This window comes from Phalacrocorax aristotelis, chromosome 21, assembly GCF_949628215.1.
Source record: "Phalacrocorax aristotelis chromosome 21, bGulAri2.1, whole genome shotgun sequence".
Taxonomy (NCBI): Eukaryota; Metazoa; Chordata; class Aves; order Suliformes; family Phalacrocoracidae; genus Phalacrocorax; species Phalacrocorax aristotelis.
Window position 1 is genome coordinate 5,535,695 of NC_134296.1, and position 20,394 is coordinate 5,556,088.

The following is a 20,394-nucleotide window of genomic DNA, read 5'->3' on the forward strand; positions in this document are numbered from 1 at the left end:
TAGAAGAGGCCAAGGATTTTAGTTATTGGTGTTGAACTGTGCTTTGGCAGCTTTGCATCACAGATCGGTCCGTGATGGGCTGCTCCAGCTCTGCCTCCTCCCTGCTCCCAGCGGTGCACAGAGAGCTGCGAGCATGAGCACCAGCACTGGAATTGGTGGGGGAAGGTCCGGCAGTGCTGGACTCCCAGCTCAGACCAGCCCAAGCCCAGGAGGCTGTTGCTTCTGTGCCCATTTCTTCCTGTCATACTGGTCAGCTTATCTGCAGCCGCATGTGTTCCTGCAGCCTGGCGGTGCCGGCAGCCCCTGCCCCAGACCCGTCAGAGCCGACGTCTCCTGGAAGGGAAGCGTTCCTGCAGGGAGGCTTTGCCGCTGTTGCAAGGGTGATGTCCGTGGCGAGGTTTAGGGGAGCTCACATTTGCAAGATACAGAGGGACCGAGACCTGGGGATGGTGCTTTTATGGAGTTTTTGAACTGAACCTTTCAAATCTGTCTGTTCCAGGCAGGTTGATTTTTGTGCTACCCGCCCCAGCTGCTAAACCTGGGCAGGGCCGGCTCCAGCATGGGCAGTGCTGGCTGTGCTGGGCACCACGGGGTAGCTCAGAGGTGCAGTGTTGCACCCAGAGCCTCTCCGACGTGGTGGGTTACACTTCCAGGGCATGGACGGACATGGGGACAGCCTGAGAGACGATGGGAAGCCTGAGGCTGAGTGGTGCTCGGCTTGCCTCAGCTGTGGGAGCAGCACGGTCTTCGCCATTAAACATGCATCTAGGTCACGATCAGCTCATCGGTCCGGCCTGTACAATTCAATGTGTGGCTGAAAATACTTCCTAAGCTGTTGTTGTCTCCTTGCCTTTTGTGAGAAATAACTAAACCAGAGAGCTGCAAATGAACCTTTTATCGTTTTAGCCTGTTGTCTGCAGCTGCTCAGATGCTCTGGTCTGCTGCCACAGTCAGTTTGAGGTTTCGGCATCGGCAGGGCACGTTGAGGGCTTTGGTCTGGCACAGCGTAAGGCTGTGGGCTTGAATTCCGCTTCCCTCAATTGTTCTTATCCGGGCCTGATCCTGCAGCGCTGGCCACATAAACCCTGCTCTGTGCAGCCCCGTGGGTTTGGGCTGAGTCAAATGGACAAACTCCAGGTCTCCTTTCTCACCCAGGACTTTCACTTTGGCCCCTCACCAGCCACGCTGGCCCTGGTGTAAATGCAGGACCTGGGGGGTGACTCCAAACTGCCACTGGCTTCTGCAGAACCAGAGCCTGCTGTTGCCCCTGCTTGCTTTTTGGATGTCCCATTTAATATCTTTTTAATTACACGTGAAGCCTCAAACACTTGTATCTGGTCAGTCGGCTGGATGTGGTTTTTGTGCACTGCATGTTCTCCCGTGGCAGAATCGGGTCAGGGCAACCTTCCCCATTGCTCTCTGTGGCATGAGCGGGCCAGATCCGGGTCCATCCCAGTGCACGGCGAGGGTGAGGCACAAGTGGCTGGTTCCCAGATTTTAGCTCCCTCAGGCTGCCCAGCTCCTTGTTTGGCGACTGTATTTTTCCTGTGCCTTGGTCCCACCCGGGGTTTTGCTTTATGTGTGCCTCCCCCTGCCTCTCCCGGGCTTCATGTCCTGCTACGTGACACAGCAGATGACAACGGCCCATCCCGAGCCGCTGTGTCAGGGCACAGGCAGTGTATGGGGCTGGAGGCGTGTGAATATCCCACCACAGGGACGAGGGGGGGGTTTGCATTACAGCCCTGAAAGCTCCAGTCACTGAGAGCTGTAAACAGCTCCAGCAGATTTCCTGAGTCGGCAATCCCGCTGCAGCCATCGGCTCAGTCTCGGCACGTTTGGGAAGCGCCCAGGGACGCAGGGCCAGCCCTGACAGAGGTCTGCAGGAGGGCTCTCCTCCTCCCTCCCTCCCTGCTGCTCCCCCAAAACTTTGCTGCCGTCAGCTGCCGCTTTCCCCCAGCCAGGCACCCTGCCATGGCAGCCAGCGCTGCCCGCGCATCGCTGCCGGGCTCCGTGCTGCGGCAGGGACACGGCCGAGCAGCCCACGCCGACTAGCCCTGGGGGACCCGAGCCCTGCCCGCGATGGAGGTAGGTTCCAGCAGCTGTTGGGGTTAGAGTGAGACCGTAGGGAGGATGGCGATGGGCAGAGAGACCCGCAGGGGCTTTCGGTACCTCTGTTTCTGGTGCTCGGTGAATGAAACCCACCGGCATGATCCGTGCCGGCAGAGCAAAGACGGGGTGGGAAGCTCCGCTGCAAGCTGACTCCCTTAACATGCCTTCCTATATTATGTAAGAAAAATTATTCTCAGGCTGGTAAATTAGCAGAGGCAGCTGCTGCCGGCCCATTGTGTCGGGCCAGGGGTGGCGCGGGAGCGGGCAGCAGGCAGGGCGCAGAGTGGGGCACGGGGCTGCCTGCTTCGATCTCCGCTGCAGGCTCGAAAGGAGGGTGGGAAGTGTGAGTCAGGGCTCCTGCTTCTATTTTCAACGCCTGGGGTGGGTAACGAGGTCTGGTGGGAATAGCGGCTCCGCTCTGAGGAGCACGGGGCTGCCAACGCACGTGGGGACGGGGATAGGACTGGGGACACCCAGAGGGTCCCCTGTAATGCTGGGCTAGTCGCAATCACCAACTCACAGGATAGATGCTGTCCCAAATCATGCTGATAAAGTGCTCTGGGGAAGAGGGGCCATGGAAGAGCCTACATTTAACGACGGCCCCAAAATCAGCCTCCCCGTGTCCGCTGCCTACCTGCATTTCTTTGCCAGCCGTGACCTCTCCTGTGGCTTTCCACGGCCACCAAGGGCCTGGGGCACGCTGACACCGTGCTGCGGGGCTGCCGGATCGGTGCAGCAGCTCCTCGGGTCTGCCTTGCCTGCCAGCATCCCTCGACAGCTTGGCGGTACTTGTTTTTTCCATGCTTGAATGTGCATATGGTCCTTCCCACAGCTGTTTCGTCCCCGCGTTGTATTTCAGCTGGGAACCACGGTCACCCTTTGTAGTGAAAGTCCTCGCTCGGGGTCGATACAGCAGAAGTCACGGCGTTAACTCATCCACTGCGCTTCCTAGTAGGCTATAGGGTATGGAAAACAGAATAGTTCAGGGCGTAAGTGTCCTGAGAGTTTTGTTCTGAACTTTGTAATAATTGTGCAGTTTCTTAAGAATAGGTTTAAATCCCTTCCAGTTTTGGGTGTGTTGGGAGACCCACAGCCCTGCGCCGAGGACATGGCCACGAGTGAGCTGCTGGGCCACGAGCTCCTCACCTGCCACCTGGGCTTTCTTCCATCAAACCTGCAGCAGCAAATAAACCATCATTGCATAATTGTGCCCGGCCGTGGCCCTCTAAGTACTGTTCGCTCAGCTTATTAGCTTGAGCCTTTTGCATATCCCAGCTCTCCTAGGTTGAACTCTGTTGATAAGAATAATTTTTCTTCCTGCGCCCTGCATTCCTCCTGCATCCCACATCTGCCTCTGCTCTCCCCTCTGAGCCCGCCTGGAAAACAAGCGCTGGAAAACAGCACTTTCATTTTGATGTGCCTACTAGAAGGTTTTCTGCATGTAGGGAAAGTGTGGCTTTTACTAATCCCCCTGTTAAATCCACTGCACAGTCATTTAGGCTTGCTGGGATTTAGCAGGCACTGTCTGTTAATACTGCAGAGATTGGTATTGTCTTTTTTTGTTTTCTTTTTTCAAAGCAATAACCTGATGTGGCTTTTGTATGATGTGCCCTGTGTCTGAGAGAGCAGAGCTTTCAGTGGCGCTTGGGGAGGGGATTTCGCCCCAGCCACGTCAGCATGGATGGGCAGTGTCGGATCCATGCCGCTCACCCCCTCCCTTCCCTCTGTGCTCCCAAATATACTCCACGAATAAATCCAGAAGACTGGCTTTGCAGGGGCAAAGGTTTGGGTGATTCCAAAACCTTTCCCTGGTTGGAAACAAAGTTTGAGCAACTTCTTCCCTTCACTGGCCCAGCTGGGGTTTCCCATTTTGGCATCTCCAGGGCTGCCTTTTCCTTTTCCACAGCTGGTTTGTCCTTTACTGAACAGAGAATTGGGCATCAGAGCAAAAAGTCTGTTTCCTGCTGCTTCTAATTTCTGCCCCTCGATAAGAAACCAAAGCGAACCCTTCGCAGGGCAGCTGGAGGGCCGAGCCTGGTCGAGCAGCTAATAGCCTGGCAGCGGGGTCTGAAAACGCCGCAGGTTTGTTGGGCATTATTTAAAAGAAAAAAAAAGTGCTGATCCAGCTCCCAGCTCTGCCTGTGTCGGCCTGCGGGCTGGGGGCTGCCGGGTCTCCCCTCTGCTCTCATCCTCCAGCCCCTGCCCCATATTCCAGCAGCGCTGCTCCAAGGAAAGCCTTGGGGAGGGGGCTGGGGGATGCTCCTACCCAGCTTGTGGTTGCCTGCTTTTGCCTTGCAAGGAGGTTGAGACCCCCGCGAGGAGACCCCTGCACGAAGCGGCAGCACCCCCAGGCTCCCAGCAGGACAGCAACACCAGGGAAAGGGGAGATGCAAGTAAAAAACAGGAGGGCAGCGTTTGGCCCTGCTTCTCCAAGCCCCACGCAGGACCTGCAGCAGACGGGAGTGTTTTTATAAAACAGCAGCATCTTGAGAACATTCCTCCCTCCCGCGCAAGGCATTTCCTGGTGATAGCACACTCCTAAGTAATGATCTCACAGCATTATCCCTATTAAAGGGTCATTCGGGGAAAGTGTGATGGAAATCAGAAATTATTCAGGTCTGCCAACAGTATTTAACTTTCAAGCAGCTCTTAATTAGAAGCCAGGAGCCATTTATACAACCACTGATATTTGCATAAGAATCTGCATATAAAACCCAGCAACTGGAAAGATTTAGTGATTTTTATTTTTTTTTTGAGTGGCAAAGCAGCGTGCCTGGGTCGCAGAGCACGAGGCAGGACCCTGGGTTGCAGTCCAGGCTCTGCCAGTGATGTTAAGTGTGGCCTCAGGCAAGCGATTTCCTCTCCCAATGCTCCAATTTTTCGATCTGTAAAATGGAAATCAGCACGTGTCTGAACTTTCTAGGTGGCAGCCTGTGTTTGCAGAGGGGTCTGGCATTGTCAGGTGAGAAGCCTTGGAAAAGAAAGCAAAGGAGACCTTGCACCTGCAGCCAGCTGCCCTCTGGGGATCAGGAGCTGCTCCTGTGTAACCTGCAAATTGGGGTTACGGCAGAGTTTCTCTTTAGCTGAAAAATTCCTGTGTGCATCTAGGCTAAAAGCCAAAGTCTGAAAACAAGACTAAAATACCTCTGGGTTGCTCAGTCGCTGCTCTCACTGCTGGTTTGGTGGGAGATTTGATGACGGGTTCCAGTTTTAGCTCCTCGCTCCTTTTTCCCCGGCTGGCACTGGGTGTCCTGCAGTCCGGAAACGCGGGTGCCCGTCTGCACAGAGCGAGGGTGGAAAGTCAGAGTCAAGCTACTGGTGGCGGATGCTCCTTGTTGAAAGCAAGTGGCCAAAACCAGCCCCAAAACCCTAATTATTTGATTGCTGTGCCCTCTAACTGGCTTATTCCTGGGATGCCAGCAGCAGTGGTACGGCTGGGAAATGCTTAACCAGACGGAAAATAAAACCAACATCTTGCTATTGCTCTGGTTAACTGTTCTCCTGCCCAGCTCACTGCCCCCCCACCCCGTTCCTCTCCCGCACCCTTCCCAGGGGCTGCCTGGGTGTCCTCTCCCTCTGTTGAGCATCGCCCTCCTCTCTCTTCACTCGCAGCTGGACAAGGGGGACGTGACCGCGCTCAGCCTGCCCTCCACCGCTGGGCACGGCGACGCCGATGGCACCGTCTGCCTGGACGTCCCCGATGGCACCCCTGACCCTCACAGGACAAAAGCCGCCATCGAGCACCTGCATCAGAAGATCCTCAAGATCACCGAGCAGATCAAGATCGAGCAGGAGGCTCGGGATGACAATGTGGCCGAGTACCTGAAACTGGCCAACAACGCGGACAAGCAGCAAGCCTCCCGCATCAAGCAGGTTTTCGAGAAGAAGAACCAGAAGTCGGCACAGACCATCGCGCAGCTGCACAAGAAGCTGGAGCACTACCACAAGAAGCTGAAGGAGATCGAGCAGAACGGCCCTTCCCGACAGCCCAAGGATGTCTTCCGGGACATGCACCAGGGTCTCAAGGACGTGGGCGCCAACGTTCGCTCCAGCATCAGCGGCTTCGGCGGCGGCGTGGTGGAGGGCGTCAAGGGAGGGCTCTCGGGTCTGTCCCAGGCCACCCACACCGCCGTGGTCTCCAAGCCCCGGGAGTTCGCCAGCCTCATCCGGAACAAGTTCGGCAGCGCAGACAACATCGCCCACCTGAAGGACACGCTGGACGATGGACACCCGGAGGAGGCTTCGCGGGCTCTCAGCGGCAGTGCCACCCTGGTCTCCAGCCCCAAGTATGGCAGCGATGACGAGTGCTCCAGTGCCACCTCCGGCTCGGCTGGTGGCAGCAACTCAGGGGCAGGGCCCGGCGGCTTGGGGAGCCCCAAGTCCAACACGCTGGACAGCCACCACAATAACTTTGACACCATCCTGGAGGAGCTCCGGGAGATCAAGGACAGCCAGTCGCACCTGGAGGACTCCATGGAGGACCTCAAGGCTCAGCTGCAGCGGGATTACACCTACATGACACAGTGCTTGCAAGAGGAGCGCTACAGGTAGGGGTGGGTGGGTGCCGGGGTGGCAGCACGTGTCACCCAGGGTGGCTCTTCAGGGACCACAAGGCCACCATCCTGGGCTTGCCCTGCATGTCAGGGACTTGGGGAGCTGCAGTCCCCGCTGCCAGACCCCTTGGCAGCACCACTCCTGTGGAGGATCACGCAATGCTTTCTCTTCAGCAGCTGTAACCAGCTACAGCCAGGAGCGGGGTGGCTCAGAGGGGCTGGGTGGTTTCCCCAGTGTCAAGGGAAGGAGCGTAACGGGGTCCGTGGGGGGACCTGCCCTCCCCAGCGCCCCTCCATCCTCCCGTATGCAGGTACGAGCGCCTGGAGGAGCAGCTGAACGACCTCACCGAGCTGCACCAGAACGAAATGACCAACCTGAAGCAGGAGCTGGCCAGCATGGAGGAGAAGGTGGCCTACCAGTCCTACGAGAGGGCACGCGACATCCAGGTAGGGGAGTGTGAGGGCTCAGCCCCCTCTGCACCCTCCATCCATGGGGCGAGGGAGGGACCCTGGGCTGGGAAAGGGGGTGGGCAAGGGGGATCCATTTTTCTAGCACCCTCTAGACAAGGTCCTCACTGTGATGCTGTCACAGCAAGAAGCAGGTAACTAAGCCACGTCCCCAGAATCCCTGTCTGTGCCCCATCAAGTCCCTGCTGTGCTAAAGTCCCCGGGTGCTCAAGACAGGGCACGGCTCCAGATGGATGGCTGCAGTGCTGGGCTGTTACAAGCCATGTGGGCCAACACATAGTCCCCACGGTCCCAGTTTGGGTCATCTCCCCTGCGGCAGTAGGTACTCCTGGCACCAAGACCTTCCCTGGCACAGGCAGAGCGGGACAGGCACGCATTGCCTATCGTGTGGGCCAAGGGTTTGCAGAGGGAAACCCTTTTCCAGCTGGGGTGGTCCCTGTCACAAGGTCGTGCACCCACTGGAGCTGCACAAACAAAACATTCCAGCACCAAGGTCTCAGGGCACGGGGCAAGTACGAAAAGCCCTCGTGGGGCGTCCCCGGAGCTGCTGGCCAGCCCTGACGTGCTGTCCCTCGCAGGAGGCGGTGGAGTCCTGCCTGACGCGGGTGACAAAGCTGGAGCTGCAGCAGCAGCAGCAGCAGGTGGTGCAGCTGGAAGGGGTGGAGAACGCCAACGCACGGGCGCTGCTGGGCAAGTTCATCAACGTCATCCTGGCCCTGATGGCCGTGCTGCTCGTCTTTGTCTCCACCATCGCCAACTTCATCACCCCGCTCATGAAGACCCGCATGCGCATCCTCAGCACTGCCCTGCTTGTCCTCTTCCTCTTCTTCCTCTGGAAGCACTGGGACTCCATCACCTACTTTCTGGAGCACGTCCTGCTCCCCAGCTGATCTGCAGCCCGGCCACTGCGGCCCCGGGGGCTTTCCATTTCCCATAGAGGAGAGGGCCGGGGGGACGGTGGTCCAAAGCCTTTGGGTTGTTTCTTCACATGCTCGGTTCTGTTGCTTTCCCGGCCCTCCATCCTCGCTGCAGCCGGCGGCGATCGCTCAGAGTGTGGCTTGTCAGAGCCTGGATCCACCAGTCCTCTGGGATGTTTGGGGAGGGTGGGATGGGGAACAAGGAGGAGTTTTTGGAAGAAACTGGTAATTTGTGGGGTGCTGGGTTTTTCTAGGGCTTTGGGGTTGTTTTTTAAAGGTCGTTCTGTTCTGAAAGTCCATGGGAAGGAGGCCTTCTGCAGAGCACTTCTGTCGGTGGGAAGGATTGAGCTGGACCAAACCCAGCTCCAGGAGAACGTTCTGTGGAGAGAGGAGAGGGGTTAGTTGGGGCTGGGTTTTCCCTTTCATCCTTGAAGACCAAGATGGCAAAAAGCTCAGTCCTGGGATGGAGCAAAAGCAAAGCATGTGACAAAGGAGAAAGTGGGTCCAAGGCAAATGCAGCAGGACATGCACATCCCACCAGCCTCTCCCAACCCCACCACAGCCTGGCCAGGACAGAGCAGGGCTGTGACTTGGCCCTGTGTCCTCACAGGGACCTGGGCAGACACAGGGGACCCGATGCTGGAGACAGCACTGGCACGAGCAAGATCCCCTCTGCTGGTTTCCCTTCATTTATTTATTTCCCCCTTCTTTGGCTTTAGTTGATCTGATCTCTTCAGGGACACCTGGACTTTTCAGCATCACACCTCTGAGTTTTACAGCCTCTGCACCGTGTCGTGTGTGTGTGTGCGCGCGTGTGTGTGTGTGCGGTTTTTAATTTAATTCAAGACTCTGTTTCCATTTGTGAATCAAAGCTGGTAGAGCAGGGAGAGGCGGGCAGCTGCTTTCCCAGCCTCCCTGGCCCTACACAAGAGCACAGCATGCTGTCTCGGATGTTTCTTAAATTATTTCATACATATATATTTATGTAATATATCTATACACACACACACATATATAAATATATATATAAAAGCATATGCACAGTCAGACCCTCCTCTGGTGCAAATGGGTGCCACTCCACTGACTTCAGAGGGCCTGAACCAGTTTGCCTCCGCTGAGAATTTGGCCCTTAACATTTTCTGTGGCACTCCCCAGCCTGATGCGTGGGGCTAGTGCAGGGCATGGGGCGCTCGGGAGGGTGGGGGGCTCCTGCAGAAGGGGCAGAGGCAGTTCCAGCATGTGGAGGGGAAGGTGTGTATCCTTCCTACCTCCTGTGTGCTCCCAGGGTCAAGAGAAGCCTGCCTGCAGCCCCACGTTGGGCTTCCTGCATCCCCTCGGCACTTGAGCATCACCTCACACAGCAGCACAGCTCCCAGTGCATCCCAGCAGCTGGGGCTCGGTGCAGGACCACCGCATGGGGCAGTGGGTGCCTGCAGGAGCCCTGCACTCTGCCAAAGGAACCAACACCATGGGGCGGGGGGAGGGGGAGGGCTGCAAGGAGGAGGGGGGGACACACTGGGCTGGAAACCCCCACTTGTACCCTGGGGCTGCAGCTGAGAGCTCTGGGCCGGAGCCCCAAAGCCCCCATCCCAGGGCTCTGGGTCTGATGCGTCAGCAAGGAGAGAAGTGGTGGAGGAGACCAAGCATGGAGGAGAGCCGTGGCTCACAGAGGGTGACCACAGCAAGAGGCGGCCCCAGTGTCCTTGCAGAGACCTGACAGCAGGGCCAGCAGGTACCAGATGCATCCCAGCCCATCGATCTGCACCAAAGTTAAACCACACACCCCGTGAGCGAGCTCAGCCTGGGGGAGTGGGGGGGGGGGCAGCCGGCAGATAAGCCTGCACTATTTCTGAAGCGCAGCACCAGGCTGGGTTTCATCTGCTTTGACCTGGAAAAATGGCAAATGGATCTGAGCTGGCTGCTGAGCAGACACGGGTGGGGAGAAGAACGGCAGTGGGCAGTGGGGTTTGAGGGGGCCTAGCAGTACCTCTGGCTGGTGATGGATTGGGGGCATGCGGATGCACCCGGCTCCCAGGCATCCCGTTCTTACTGGAAAGGGCATCTATCTAGGAGGTGACATGGGTTTAATATCAGAGACAAGGCAGCCGAACCCCAGTGCACGGGACAGTGTAGGAGCAGGGGCTGTGCCCGGGTGGGATGGGCAGGCAGGGAATTTACAAACCTTTGTGGAAGCTCCCTGAAGCCTGGCCTGCTGCTGCAGGTGACACCCAGGGCACATCCTCTCTGGAGTGAGTGGTCAGATCTCTATGAACTTCATTTGAGCAACATGGGCTTGCCCAGAGCTGCACCAAATTTTAGGCACAGGGCTGGGGAACCTGCCACCTCCTCATGTTCAGCAGAGCCACCCGCCCTGCCGCACCCCGACGAGGTGCACGCTGCACGGGCTGCATCAGCGCCAGCTCAGCTTTTATGCCATTAAATATCTGTAAGAACAAAACGGTGAGTAATTAATTTTCAAAGTCTGAGCTCCCAAAATCCAGCTCCCTTCACTGCTTGGCCCTGTCCGAGCCCAGACCTGAGACCCCAGGGGGGGCAGCTGCCCCATCGCTGCAAGCCCCACACCTGCAGGTAGGACGGGTGGGGAAAGACAGGGAAAAAAGCCCCTTTCCTGCCGGGGTCGGCGCCCCGCAGGCAGGGGGGGGTCGGCAGGGTGGGTGCAGGCAGGGGCGCTGCGGACCCGCGGCCGCAGGGGGGCCCCCGACCCCCGCCGCAGAGGGACCGGCGGCGGGCGGGGACCCGGGAGCCACCCCGGAGCCTCCTCCCTAAATGCCGGGTAGGGGCAGGGTGGGGTCCCTCAACCCCTTCCTGCCTGCAGCGCGGCCGTGCCCCATCTCCCCCGCCCTGGGGGCCTGGAGCAGCGAGGAGGGGCTGGAGGGGATGCCCGGGGTGGGAGGTGGGGGAGCTGGTGTCCCTGAGCTTGCGGGAAGGGGGGGGGATTTCTGCTGGAGGCAGCGAGCCCCTTGTCTCAGGAGGCTGCATGAAACCTTTGCAGGGGGAAGTGGGTGCAGGAGCGTGTCCAAGCACGGAGAGGGTGCGTGCCACGGCTCAGCACCAGCAACCGCTGCCTCCCCTGCAAAGCGGAGGGGGCGTTGGGGTGGGAGCAGCGCGCCTGAGCCCTGCCACAGCCCCCCGCTCAGGGCAGCCCCCGCAGCGGGGGCAGGGCTGCAGCTGGCTGAGGGCAGAGGAGCAGCCTGTGACACTTTGGGGCACTCACATCAAAATGCTTATGTCCTGGCACCGGCCAGCCCCCGCAACCTCCTTGGCAGCGGCTGGAGGATGCCCCGGTGCTGGGGCAGTGATGGGAGCTCCTTCAGCCTGCTGGGCGACCACCATCCCAACGGGAATTTCGGGACCTCTGATACCTCCCGTTCCCAGTCCTGCCTGTCCCCGCTGCCCAGCTGCCTGGGCTGGTCCCCTCTTCCACTCCATCCTGTCCCAGGGAGCAGCAGAGCCCGTGGGCTGGGTCATGCCAGCCAGCCAGGAGCAGCATCCCTGCTGCCCCTCCAGCATCCTCCTGCTCCCCAGGCCTGGGCACCTAGGTGAGCCCCCCTCTCACAGGCGAGCAGCTGGCAGATGGGGCCTGCCGGCATCTTCCCATGCCCAGCAAGGGGAAGGTGGGAGCCAGAAAATCCTGTGCAGGGAGCCAGGGAGCTGCCAGTGACATTCGTGCTGGTTGCAGGGACGATTCCCGTGTGGCATGTGCAGCCCAGGGCTCCCTGAGGACTCGCATTCTCCCAGCGGGCACAGGCACAGCGGGCTGGGGGGGCTCATAACGGCCCCCTTTGTGCGAGTGGCGGGAGGAGAGGTGAAGCTTTGACGTCAGCCCGGGAGGAATTCCTTAATGCCATTCAGGCCTCCCTCGCCCCATTGCTAATTGCATTTTATGTAATAGCTGCAGCTGGGCTCCCAGTCCGCTATTGAGAGTGGGATAAGACAGAGTGACAGGGGTTGGCGGGGGCCCGGGCAGCACCGGTGGCTGCGAGACACGCCGAGCTGGTGTCACCGGGCACGGGGCCCCTCGTGGCCCTGCACCCCAGGGCCCCAGGGCTCAGCCACCCCTTCCGTGGTGTGGGGAGCAGCTCACATCCACTGTGGGCTGCATCGCATGGGGCTGGCATGGGTGCATGCAGAGGCTGGTGCTGGCTGCATGCAGGGACCACACACTGGGAGCTCATGGGGAAAGCCAGAGAGGAGCGCTTCCCTCTGCAGGGTTTCTCTTCACTCCCTGTTTGGGGCTGGTCTGCAGCGTTGCAACTGTGCCACCAGTGCCACCCAAAGGCACCCCGGGGTGCCCGGGCCCCATGGTAAGGGGCAAGGGGTGGCCAGGCAGCACTGGACCACTTCCCCTGCCTGGTGTGTGTGATTGCCTGTCACCACAGAGAGCTTGGAAGAAGTAATAATAATAGATTATTTTGGTATCTAAGGGGTAATTGCACTTAATGGAGACGAACGAGGCAGTGATTTATCTCGCTAGCACCGTGCCGTCAGGTTTCTAGCTGCATGAGCCTCAGATGATATAATAATGTATTTGCTGCTCTCGCTCTGCTGATGGATCTCCCAAAATATCCCTGCAGCATCCCCACAGCTCTGGGGACCCCACTGCGTGCCCGAGAAGAGGAGCACCAAGAGCTGGAGGCTGCTCCCTCATGCAGGGACCCAGAGGTGCTCACCTCCTTTTTGGGGTGGTGCTGGCACTGGCCCACCCCCAGTTTGCCCCCGCTCACCCCACTGCAAACCGTGACATGGAGACCCTCCCTCAGGCACCTGCTGGGACGGCTGACCCAGGCACACTGGCGGGGTGCAATGCAGAGGAGGACTTTTCCCAAGGAGGAGGAGGAGGAAGGGGATTTGGGGGGGGGGGGATGTTGGCAATCATCAATGGGAAAGATGGTGGGACCCCAGACATTCCCTCCCCCCTGCCGGCGTGGCCAAGCTTAGGCCGTAAAAAGAAAGAGCTGGTACCAGGGATAACATGCTTCACATTCCTGCGCTGTCTCCAGGGGAATTTCGACTGATCTACATGAAAAATACTCACTGCCCCCGAGGTCAAAGTGTCTGGAGGAAAAATTTCTAAGCGGAAAAGCTTAAAGTGGTGCAGAGCCACAGCCAGCAGCCGGCTCCAGGGCGCTGGGGTCTCACCTGGCGCAGCAGCAGTGGCCAGTGCCTGCACCACCATGGCCAGTGCCTGCACTGCTGTGGGCAGTGCCCATGCCACTGTACCCAGCGCCAAAACCACCACTGCCCTCTCCAGAGCACGGCAGGGAGCAGGAGGCTGCTGCCGCCGCCCCTGAGCTTCATCCCCATCGGGGCCGGGGGGTGTCTGCTTGCCCCTGCGTCCGGCTTCACTTTTCTTTCCTAGAGCTGGGGAAAGGTGGGGAGGGAGCCACTGCTGGGAGCCCAAAATGCCTTGTGCAGTCCCTTTCCTCCGAGCCACTGCAGTTAAAACCATGGCTCATGAGTCCAGCCTCCTGCCGTGAGCTCCGGCAGCCGCTCAGGGAGGGCAAGTCCTGGCCGAGACAGGGACAGGTACATCGGCACGGGCAGTCTCAGATGCCACCTGCCCGCACCATACCAGTGATGTGGTTTTGGGAACGGCCTGCTTTCCAGACCGCTGCCATATGCCCTCATGCTCTTGGCCATCACAGGCACTTCGGCTGCCCCCAGGGGCATGTGGACCCCCCCTAGGAGTTGCTCTCGGCAAGCTCCGTGCCCAGCAGTGAACACCATCGCCCTGTGGGCAGACTGGGGCACCCATGCACATCATCTGCAGCCATCAGAGGCACATCAGCCACACCGTGGAGCAGCTCCTGGTGACATGGGGCTTTGGAAAGGCCAATGCCTGTGGGTGCTGGCTGCTAGAAACGAGCTGTCCCCCTGCCACAGGGTGGTCCCAGGCACTGCAGCAGCACAGGGGCTCCAGCCCCCGAGCCTGAGCTCCCTGTCCCGTGCACCCACGCTTGGGCACACAGGGTGAACACCATCACCTCGAGATCATATGAACCTGGCAGCCTGCAGATCAGCTGTGTGGGGAGGGAGAGCAGGGGGAAAGCCCCAAGGTTACCCCCTGAACCGCATGGAGCAGAGCCCCAGTGGATCTGGCTGCTGCTATACTCGTGGCTAATCTAATAATTTAATTGCACATTTAAAAACAAATATTCATCTGGGGTTGGGGGAAAGAAAGGCTTATGGAAGAAAATGGAGAGGAATTTAATTAAGGGCAGCGCTGGGAATGTCTCTACCACAATAAAGATAAGGAGGATCAATTGCTTCTTCCTAGGATCAAAGCAAAGGGCTGGAGGGGGGAAGCGGGGCTGTCGGGCGGCTACAAAGCGCAGGGGAGGGAGGGGAAGGAAGGGAGAGAGGGGCACACAAGAGAAAGCAGGAGAAAGACAGCTAGACAAGATTAGAAAAATAATTGATCGCGTAGCTCCCCAAGGGCTGTCCAGACTTGCAGGTCGATGGTAGCGTGGTGGAGGCTGGGGGGCTCCGTGCTGTCTCCCCACTGCTCCTGGCTGCCTCCTGCCTGGCAAGAGCCACTGCGGAGGAGCAGAGGGAAGGGGCAGCATCGTCCCTCCCTTTCACACTGCCTTATCTCAGGGTACCGACCCAACCAACCACCAGCTGGGCACCCCTCAGCTGAGACCATGGCTTGGTTGTGCCGATCCCCAGCCACCCTCGTGGGGCTGAGCGAGCAGTGATGCGCAGGTCCCAGCGTAAATCAAATCAAACGTTCGGTGCCCCAGGCCAAGCACCAAATGGCCATTGGTACTGGCCAAAGGCTCAGGGTGCTGCTACCCTCCCAGGCCTCCTGGAGGGTCTGTGATGGCTCTGGCATCCCTGTGCCCCGTGCAGACAGGCTGGTGCCCTCCTGGCTGCCGAGAGCAGGGTGTTGCAGGCAGAAGCAGCTACAGAGGTCTGGGGCTGCACCGTGGGCAGCTGCCCTGCTACCGGCATGCTCATCCTGGCCCTTCGGCTGCCTGAGCAGCACCGTGGCTTTGCACAAGACACTGGCAGTTGTTTCTCGGGCAGCGTGGGTCCCTGGGGTGACCCGTCCTGGGCAAAGCCCTGTCAGCACAGTGGCCCCTTGAGACACGGAGGTTTGCAACATCTTTTCTCACCACAGTGTCACCACAATGGCATCTCTGCAGTGTCCAGGCCAGCATCCCTCCGGCCAGGCACGGCTCCTCTGAGGCTGATACACTGGGGGAAAGCGGGACCCCAAGGGAGGCTGCGACCCTCCCAGCTGGGTCTGCACGGCAGTGGGTGCAGGGCTGCTGTTAGCCAGCACAGAGGGAGCAGGAGGCTCCGGAACGCCTCTGCCAAGAGCCATTTCTGCATCGGCTGGGAGTCTCCATCCCCCAGCCCAGCGCCACGAGGGATCTTGTCCTGTGTCTCACATGGGAAGGGAGTGCGGGACCGCTGGGAGCTGCAGGGGAGGGTGATTTTCCCAGCATATCTGGTTGCCTGTGAATCCAAAGTACCCAGACAGGTTTTTTTGGAAAGGGATGGAGCTGATGGGTCCCAAATTCAGGAGGCTGGTATCCAGCCAACCAAGGCATCCCTGACAATCCAGTGAGGCAATGCTTTACATCTTTAGGCACCCAAATAAATGTGTGAGTCCAGTTTCATCAGGTGTAAAATGGGAACACCAATACCCATCTACCCACAAGACCTACCACAGAGTTGCCAGGAGGCCTGCTTCTTGCTCACAGTGTTTGCATAGGTTGGGACATCATTGCCATGTCAGGAACAGGTTTGCATCCCAGCTGGGAACTTCCTGCAGTGGCACTGCCCCGTGTCTGAGCAGCGCTGAGCCCCGACCCCCGCAGCTGCTGCCTCCGGAAAAATGGGCTCCTTTCTTGCCTCACCTGCTTTTGCAAGAAGCCAAGCCTGCACCCGGAGAAAGCAGTTCAGCCGGCTCCGGCAGGGAGGGCCAAGCTGGCAGCCTGGCAAGGAGACAGCATCTGGGTGTGCCACGTCCCTGCAGAGCCCGAGCGCAGCCCCGCTCTCAGCGGGCGATAGCAGCCGGCAGCCCCCGGCGCAGGCAGCCCGTGACAGGGCGCCCGGCTGGGCGGTCGAGCCAGCGTGGCTGGTTCGTCGTGTCTCCGTGGGAGCCCTGCCAGCTTTGTGCCTCCCGTGCCTGCTTCACACCTCCCGTGCCTGCTTTGCACATATATGAAGTACTTGAGAAGCATATGGGGTTTTATTGCCGTATGTCAGCTGTCCATGCAGCCACGCCTGGCCTCCCCGGGGGCTCAGCAAGGGATGGGCTGTGCTGGGCGGGATGCTCAGGCGAGCGGTTGTCCGGTGGGAGCGTTTTTGGGTGCCATGGTGCGAGCATGGCTTTCACACCCCATCAGCTCCCAGCAGGGACGATGGGGTGGATGGCCCTGCAAATGACAGGCAGGGCAGGAGGTGGCCGGACGGTCCCTCAGCTGCAAGCCGCGCTCCAGCAGTGCCGGCAGAGCACAGCACCCTCTCCCCGATCCCCTCTGCCCCACCCTGCTGCAGAGAGGACCCTAGCCCCAGCACTGCACAGCCCAGGACTGCGGAGTGGCAGGTCTGGATAGACGGGCAGAGTCGTCCTGCTCAGAGAAATCCCGCGGGCTGCCCCCTCTGGCTGAGACCCAGTGGCCCGAGTTGTATCACCATGGCTTTGGGACGGCACTGGGGCTTCAGGGTGGTTACCAGCGCTTGGTTATCTGGGTCTCCAGCAGGGTCTGGGATTGCATTTTAAGTCTCAGGCTCAGATGTGATGCAGCCATTCCTCATGCTCCAGGGAAACAGGATCAAAGTTTCCGGGTGCCGCTTTCTCCCCTTTTTCGGCTGCTCCAGGCTCAGCAAAGTGCCATTGAAGACAGGAGGACTTTCATGTGGGGATTTCTCTTCTTTAGATCTTCAAAGAAATCCAGCAATCAAACAGGTAGTTGTAGAGGCACCTTAAAATAAAAAGCCCTACTTTGAAAGCATCACACGCAAAAGAAACATCTAAACTTTGTTGTGTTAATTGTTCTGGCGCTGAAAGTTACGACAAAATGTCTTAAAAATATTTTTGGCTCTGGTCCCACGATGCATCAGACAGACACAAAAAAAATGCTCAAGCAGAAAACCTGAGGAAAAGAAAACCAACGACAGGTGATTTCTACAGGAAGGAACGGCAGCGTGCCTCGGTCATGGCTGTCGGGGCGATGACAGCCAGCGGGCAGCTGATAGCAAAATGCCAGAGCACCTGGGGCATCCACCCACGTTTCCTCGAGCCGCTTTGTGCCCTGGGCATCGTTAGGAGCTGGTTGCTGACGAGAGCAGGCTGAGGCCCTGCCACCATCTCCTTTCCACCAATATGAGAACGGTTCTTGCGAGCGCCAGCAGAGATGCCATCTGCACCCCTGTGCTGCTTGCAGCCGCGTTCTCAAAAGTTATGTGCGAGTGGCTTTTGCTGCAGGCTGTCCCTGGGGGTCGCAGGCATCCCCCCCTTGAAGGCACATGTCTCCCTTCCCACGCCGCATCCCCCCCCCCGAGCCTGCTCCGCCTGTCCCGCTCTGAGCCCCAAATATGGGCTTGGCGCATCCGGGCTCCCCGGCACAAGCCCGGACAGGAGCAGGGCACCGCGGGGTGACTCAGGGCCCCGGCAGCTCCCCGGGGCCAGGGGAGCGCCGACAGCTCCCCTCTGCCGGGAAACCCGGCCCAGCCTGGGCAGGAGCTGCTGGGAGTGGCAGCGGAGCCGCTCACTCCCCCTCCTCCAGCCAGCCACCCCAGCCACAAAATACTCCTTTCTCCCCTTTTTCAGGGCACACGGGCCCTAGGGGATCTCATGGGTGTTGCACAGGGCTGTGGCTCCCAAAACGTCCAGATGAGTGGGGGTTATAGGTGCGTGGTGCAGCACGCCTAGGGTGCAAGTGACCCACCAAGCCACGGCCATGCCACCCACCCCAAACCCCCCCCACCTGAAAAATATCCCTTGAAATGCCCAGTTTTCATGACTGAAAATCCCCACACCTGCTCTTTGGCAATGTCCACAGCACCAGTTGCTGGGGTGCAGCTCATGGGGGTGCCCCCAGTAAGAAGCCAGTGCCCCGAGGACCAGAAGGAGAGGGTCCAGGCTGTCCCCCAGCAGCCACAGTGCCTGCTGCGGGCTGGCTTCACCCAGGTAACCCCTCGGGACAGTGACAAGCAAAGCTTGCACAGGGCTGGTATAAATCCTCAGGGCAACATGCTGCACTCCAAGCACTCCAGCATCACCTCATCATCCGGGACAAATTATCTTTGGGTGTTTCTCCCTGTTCCCCTCTCCCCTAAGCCAACCTGGCAGGAGCACAGCTCCATTCTCACATGCTGAGGCAGCACTGCCTGCGCTGGCAGCAAATGCAGCAGGTCGGCTGAAGTCACCCCCAAAAAATGGCATTTTCTCAGCAAGATGCCGCTGAGGTCATTTTCACCCGCTTCAAACACCCACGGACGGGCTGGGGCTGTGCCAAGTGGCTCCCAGGAGCTCGGGAGGCAGGAGGGAAGTAGAGGGTTTGCAAATACTCGGGATGAAAGGGCTGAATAAAAAAGAGCCGTTAATAATAGTCGTGGCCTGAAAGGGGGGCTCAGCCCCTGGCTGTGGGGGGCAGCCGCCGTATGGGGGGCAGAGGCAGCGGAAATCAGGGCTGGGATGAAAAGGCTGTTTCCAAGGGTTGGCAGGGGAATGCCGGAGCATGGGCACAGCGCAGGGAGGGGGGCATCAGGAGAGATGGGGAACAGTCGCTGCGGCCCCCTCCTACCGCCTGCGAGGTGCCTTCGGGCTGAGACTGCCTCCTTCACCTGCTCATCCAGCCCCGGGAGCCTCTGACGGTGTTTCTCACCTGTGCATGTTGCTGCTGCCCAGGACAGGGGGTGGGCAGGGGCTCCACTCGCCACCACAGCCCCGGGGGCTCAGCTGGGCTGAGCCGACCAAGGCACCGCTCCTAAACCGGTGCAAACAGCAGCTGCCGCCAGCCGGGACATGCGTGATGGGGCGGCACCTCGCACCCATGTGGTGCCCACCTGGAGCTGCTGCAGCTCAGCCCAGCTCTGAAGCCAGCTCGCAAGAACGTTTTCGTGCAAATCATTAGTGAAACAGGGCTGCAGCACCCCAGGATGCTCCAGAAAACAAACCCACAGATGCTTTCCAAAAACGAGTTTCTGTCCCTCAGTGGCTATTAAAAACCCAGCCGGACCTGACCTCCACCTTGGGATGCTCCATGCCCCAGACTCATGGGTGCTGCAGCCCCCAGCTCGCCCCATCCCACCTTGGCAGCTCACAGGGCACCGGGACTTTGCCCTGGCTAAGCTGGATGCCCTCAGAGTGGCTTTTAAGTGCTCTGGCATTTCTTAATGGCGCGGGAAGCACGTAGGGAATGCGCGGCGGGGGGCAGAGCGTGCATCGCCCCCCACAGCTTCAGCCACACGGGATGAGGGGTGGCATTCCTGGCAGACAGCCCTGCACCCTGCCCCTGCAGCTCAGCCTCTCCGTGGCAGGGCGGAGGAGACCTCAAATGTCTCCCATTAACCCAGCTGGAAACGGGAAATCATTACAGTGCTTTATAAAGCAATAAAACTGGTTTCAATACCACAGCAGGAGAAGATAAAGGAAGCTGGAGGAAAGAGCTGGAGAGGAGACGGCCCCATGGTACGTGCCACGGCCGAGCTCTGGCTGCTGGGGGTCAGCCTCGCTCGGTCCTTCCTCCAGCAGAGGCACCTGCAGGCATGCCGAGAGGAGACGGCAGCTCCCCCCAGGAGGGAGCTCCTGCTGCCAAGACCTGCAGCTATTTCACAAATCTAAACCCACACACCACCAGCGTTGTGAAAGTGGTTTGGGAGCAGAGGTGGGACAGCAGCTCCCACAGCAGGTACATCATCCTCAGCAGCCACCCACCTCCATCGTACCTTCCCCCAAACTCTGGGCCCTGCTCATTCATTCCCCTCTGGGTCAGGGGCACAGCACCGGCAGCATCGCTGCACCAGTGTCGTGGTACCCTGACAGCAAGTCCTGCCTCCAGCCAGCCCCGACTCGCTGCGTGACGCAGCAGCAACTGCTCAGCCTTGCAAAAGCTGGTCACCCTCCCCAGGGGTGCTGGCCCCCCCCATAACAGATATGCCAAGTTGCAGCTCAGCACCATTCACCACTGGCAGGAGGCACCAGTTTAAGCCCACACAGCAGCCTCAGGGCCATACAAAGCCCTGTCCCAGCACAAGCCCTGAGACACCAGCCCAGGACAGGGAGCTCAAGGCGGCGGCAGCAGCAGCAACACCCCATCACCTCCCAGCCCCTGAGCCCCAGTGGCACAGCAATCAAGAGAACAACT

General features: G+C 59.2%; 1 protein-coding gene across 2 annotated transcripts in view; it reads left to right on the forward strand.

Moving 5' to 3' along the window:
• Positions 1-9,082, forward strand: part of TMCC2 (transmembrane and coiled-coil domain family 2) — a 28,398-nt gene extending 19,316 nt beyond the window's left edge. Inside the window, exons 1-4 of one of the 2 annotated variants that reach the window (XM_075115564.1) lie at positions 1,713-2,085; positions 5,722-6,656; positions 6,974-7,109; positions 7,709-9,082. In XM_075115564.1, coding sequence (XP_074971665.1) covers positions 2,080-2,085; positions 5,722-6,656; positions 6,974-7,109; positions 7,709-8,020 — 1,389 coding nt within the window. In that variant the 5' untranslated portion in view covers positions 1,713-2,079 and the 3' untranslated portion in view covers positions 8,021-9,082. Of the gene's footprint in view, positions 1-1,712; positions 2,086-5,721; positions 6,657-6,973; positions 7,110-7,708 lie in introns of those variants that run through there. The other variant, XM_075115563.1, reaches the window with a different exon arrangement.
• Positions 9,083-20,394: the final 11,312 nt, after the last annotated feature.